At 34.3% G+C, this 4,251-nt stretch overlaps 1 protein-coding gene across 1 annotated transcript; it reads left to right on the top strand.

Annotated features, from left to right (window-relative positions):
* Window positions 1–2,537: 2,537 nt before the first annotated feature.
* On the top strand, window positions 2,538–3,470 carry LOC111898968 (putative germin-like protein 2-1). The gene is made up of 2 exons (XM_023894853.3): window positions 2,538–2,697; window positions 2,813–3,470. The coding sequence occupies exons 1-2, from the start codon at window positions 2,586–2,588 to the stop codon at window positions 3,346–3,348; spliced, it is 648 nt and encodes a 215-aa protein (XP_023750621.1). The 5' UTR covers window positions 2,538–2,585; the 3' UTR covers window positions 3,349–3,470.
* Window positions 3,471–4,251: the final 781 nt, after the last annotated feature.

The following is a 4,251-nucleotide window of genomic DNA, read 5'->3' as shown; positions in this document are numbered from 1 at the left end:
CAAACTTGCCAAATTATTTTTACTTTCATGAAATCACATGGGGGGGGGGGGGGGGGGGAGATCCTTCATGGAGGCCGATGGTAAAACTTATCTCCCTTTCATCCCATGTAAAACTCATAGACCATATCGTAACATGAATGGCCCCTAACCGGTTTTGTTGTGTATCTACCAAAGACTATACCGAGAAACTAAAGAAATATGAGGAAGAGGGTAATCGAGTGGAAGACAGCGAGACAATAAGGGTCATACGAATTTTCCCTTCATTAAGCCTAAATTTTGCAAAAGAGAACACGATTTTTTCAAAAACCAAGGTTTAATTTACATGCCTTATGTGCCTATTTGTATTAGATTAAATCATATTGTGCGCTTTAAAAAATTAAGAAGTTCAGCAATTATTATTTTTTCTTGACGAGTATGGTCCTTTTGGTTTCAATTACTTGCATGATCGATCCATAACTATGTAAATTGACTTTCGCGTAAGTTCAAATAAATTTTTTTAACCTTTGGTTTACATTTTATAATTAAGAAAGATAACAAATAAACCCAAACCCAAACCCCACCCCACCTACCTTACCTTACATCACCATACCTACCCCCATTCTATTCACCTCCCTTGTTCGGTCGCCCTGCACCGCCACCACCATAACCATCACCTTCCACAATCACTATTTCAACGAAGAAGGTGTTTAGGGTTTAACCCACCCCTATTTTCGTTATTTGTCTTCAACCTGACCATCAACAAATAAAGCAACAACCTCCCCATATCCATGACAAATAAATAAACATTATGAAGCCCCATGGTAACTTGCAAATGAGAACAAAACACATACAATGATTCTCTAGAAATTCATTTGTAACTAGCAAGTGTGAACTTAAAACATATGAACAAATTAGCCAAAAATACAATGTGACAAAAAATAATAAGTAGAAGTGCGAACATTGTCTACGACATAAATTAAATTAAACACATGTAGCTACATCCATACCAATAGCTATAACATACAAAATTACCAATATAGGTTTCATGGATTAAAGAACAAAACCTTGTGTTACTAATGGCAAAAGGATTAAGATGACACAATCCCCCAGTCATTAGAACTCGTTGGGAATGGATTGGAACAAGGGGATGCACATATCGCTTAATCAAGCAAGGAAGACAAGAATCACTTTGAAATAATTTATTGTTTCTTGATTTTTTTTTTCATAATTTTGATACAGGTTTATGGTGGGGATGTAAACAGATTGAGACGAATTTCGCTAATTTTAGAGTTGTTCAACAATTTAACCTTTCCTCAATCTTCGCCTCTTTGTTCAGTGTTCTATCTTCGTTGAAATCTAGGGCGACCGTTGATCCAACAACCCCACATAAATCGACATTGGTGGTTGTTGTGTTTTATAAAAAGGTTAATGGAAGAGACATATTTGATTAGATGTAGATTATTGTAGGAAGTTCTTTCCAAAATCTTCATTAGAAAGCATATATAGAGATTAGGCACATCAAAATGGTTATCAATAAGTCATTGGTAGATCAAACGACGTTGATTAGGCATTGTTACTTAGCAACCTACCCTGTTTTTTCCTAGTAGTTTATTTTTATGGGCCTTGTTTTGCAAATTTTTAGACTTATATTTACTGTTTCCATTCATACTATAAAATCCCAATATACTATTTGGTATAATTTGTCTTACTTTATTTATTCAAGAAAAATAAGATTTTTTTATTTTATTTTATGTTATTATTATTATTTGGTAAATTTAAACGTCTAATTAATACAAGTAATTTACAAACAGCTAGAAAAGATACTGTTTTGCTAAAAGGATCGTAAATGTGTGTGGAATACATCGGTATGAAGTTTATATCTATAATCCATAGTATTTTGCATCTGTCGGTGAATGTAGTAAGTCTGTAATGTATGTTATGTATGTGTACAAGATATTTTCCACGTACACCTTCTTCCAACCAATTTTGATATGTGTCTAACCAACCAGTAATACCCATTATGAACGGATTATACACATAAATGGTTTTCGATAATTGTGCACCTTTTTGTATTGCACGGAGGCTAATCTTTTGTTTCAAGAAAAGCCTAGAATGCATCAATTGAAAAATAAAATATACATAAAGCGTTCTTTAACCATAATATTTATCTGGTATGGAAACGGTCAACATTGCTCTTCAAGACTTTTTGATTTTCTTAAAAAATGATCGAAGTAGAAATTTTCCATGCATAATAAACATTCAACGACGTTCCATTAAAATGAATCCTAAATATGGATGTGTTATGAAAAAGTATATAAGTAAATATACTAAATGGAAGGATCTTAGACATATAAGGTTCGTAGTTGCAACCTTTATGAAATTAAGAACCAAACAACGTAAGTTGAATGTATCTTGCTTCTAGAAATTGAACAGCAAAATTTGAATGCATCTCAAGATGATAATTGATGACGCTATGATGGTATTAGTCTTGATCTTCCAATATTTTTACTATATAAGCATTGGGAGTTCCATTCTTTATTTCATAGATTTCCCAAGCTACCATAATTAAGTCATCAAAATTAAAACAAGTTTTCGGCTTCTCAACAATGACGGCTCATTTGCTTTTATTTGGTCTCTTGGCGGCAGGTTGTTCCCTTGCGTTTGCTTCGGACCCTAGTCCTCTTCAGGACTTCTGTGTGGCAGACCAAAATAGCAGAGGTAAGAATTTATTTGTGAAAGTCGAGAAACTCTCCAGCATTTTCATGCATGATTTGAAAACATATCATATTTAATTGTGATTAATAGTTTATTTATTTAATTTTTTTCCTCGTAGTATTCGTGAATGGCTTGGTTTGCAAAGAGTCAAGGCTAGTACAAGCTGATGATTTCTTTTATAGAGGACTGCAACTAATGGGAAATACATCGAATGCTGTTGGGTCTGCTGTGACTCCAGTGACCGTAGAAGAGTTGCCAGGACTTAACACTCTTGGTATCTCAATGGCACGTATTGACTTTGCACCACAGGGTATTAACCCCCCACATACACACCCTCGGGCCACTGAAATTTTGACTGTTATGGAAGGCCGTATTCTAGTCGGATTTGTCACGTCCAACCCTCAAAACCGACTCATCACAAAAGAACTTCAGAAAGGCGATGTTTTCGTGTTCCCAGAAGGCCTGATTCACTTCCAGAAAAACGTGGGAAATGGCTATGCTGTTGCTATTGCAGCTTTGAGTAGTCAAAATCCAGGTGTTATTACCATTGCAAACGCTATTTTTGGGTCAAATCCCGATATCGCTGGAGATATTCTTGCAAAGGCCTTTCAAGTTGACATCAACCTCGTCTATCAAATTCAATCGAAATTCTAGCTTTTAAATGCTTTTAAAATGTTGATTTTCTTATCAATGGTGTGGTATTTGTTATGCTTATATATGTTGTTATATTTAAAATCGAATAATATATATACTACTGTCATAGTGATTTTGATTTACTGATGTGGAATTAACTACTTCAAAACTAAGAGATAAACTATATTAAAACCCAAGGGTGTGCGAGAAATAGACTTTGAAATCACACAGACAAATTTACGTAAGAGTGTGAAAGAAATAGACTTAGAAATCATAAACACAAACCTAATATTGTTCAAGAAATAGACTTAGAAATAACAAAGATAAACCTAAGAGTGTGCAAGAAATAGGCTTAGAAATCACAAAGACAAATTTACATAAATAACCCACTTGCTTTAGAAAGACTAGAAGTTCAACCATCAACTTTTTTAAAAGGATTAATATATGGTCCTTGGTGTTTCAATTAGTTACTAGGTCGATCAACGAGCTATGCAAATTTAAGCAGCTGTCTGTAAATAAGGAAAAACTCATCATCTCAATTATGATGAGACGTATTACATATAGCCAAAGATAAAAGAGGAATATCCAAAGGATAATTACACAGAATACATAACTAAAAACGTAAAGAGATAAGTATGCTAAGATTTATCTCTAATATTTAAATTATGTCTGGATTTATCTCTAATATCCCCTCTCAAGCGAATCTGTGGCGGACTTAGACAAAGCATGGATCGAAAAAATTATAAGTGTGAACGTAAAACTCTTTTGGTGAAAATGTCATCATCCTGAAGAAGCTTGGTCGGCACAAGTTTAGTACGTAGCTTCCCGGAAGACACAAGCTCTCGGATAAAGTGATAGTCAAGATCTATGTGTTTGTCACGCTTATATGAAACTGGATTTTGAGTCAAGAACAAAGCCCTTGAC

Source organism: Lactuca sativa, chromosome 9 (assembly GCF_002870075.4).
Source record: "Lactuca sativa cultivar Salinas chromosome 9, Lsat_Salinas_v11, whole genome shotgun sequence".
NCBI classification, from domain to species: Eukaryota; Viridiplantae; Streptophyta; class Magnoliopsida; order Asterales; family Asteraceae; genus Lactuca; species Lactuca sativa.
The sequence above is the reverse complement of the archived record's forward strand: the minus strand, read 5'-3'. Positions and strand labels throughout refer to the sequence as shown.

What these genes read in the sequence shown, in the direction of transcription:
- LOC111898968 (XM_023894853.3), top strand. Translation starts at nt 2,586, where the DNA reads ATGACGGCTCATTTGCTTTTATTTGGTCTCTTGGCGGCAGGTTGTTCC. An exon ending in GGCAGACCAAAATAGCAGAG is followed by an intron (nt 2,698 to 2,812) that starts GTAAGAATTTAT and finishes TTTTCCTCGTAG; the next exon opens with TATTCGTGAATGGCTTGGTT.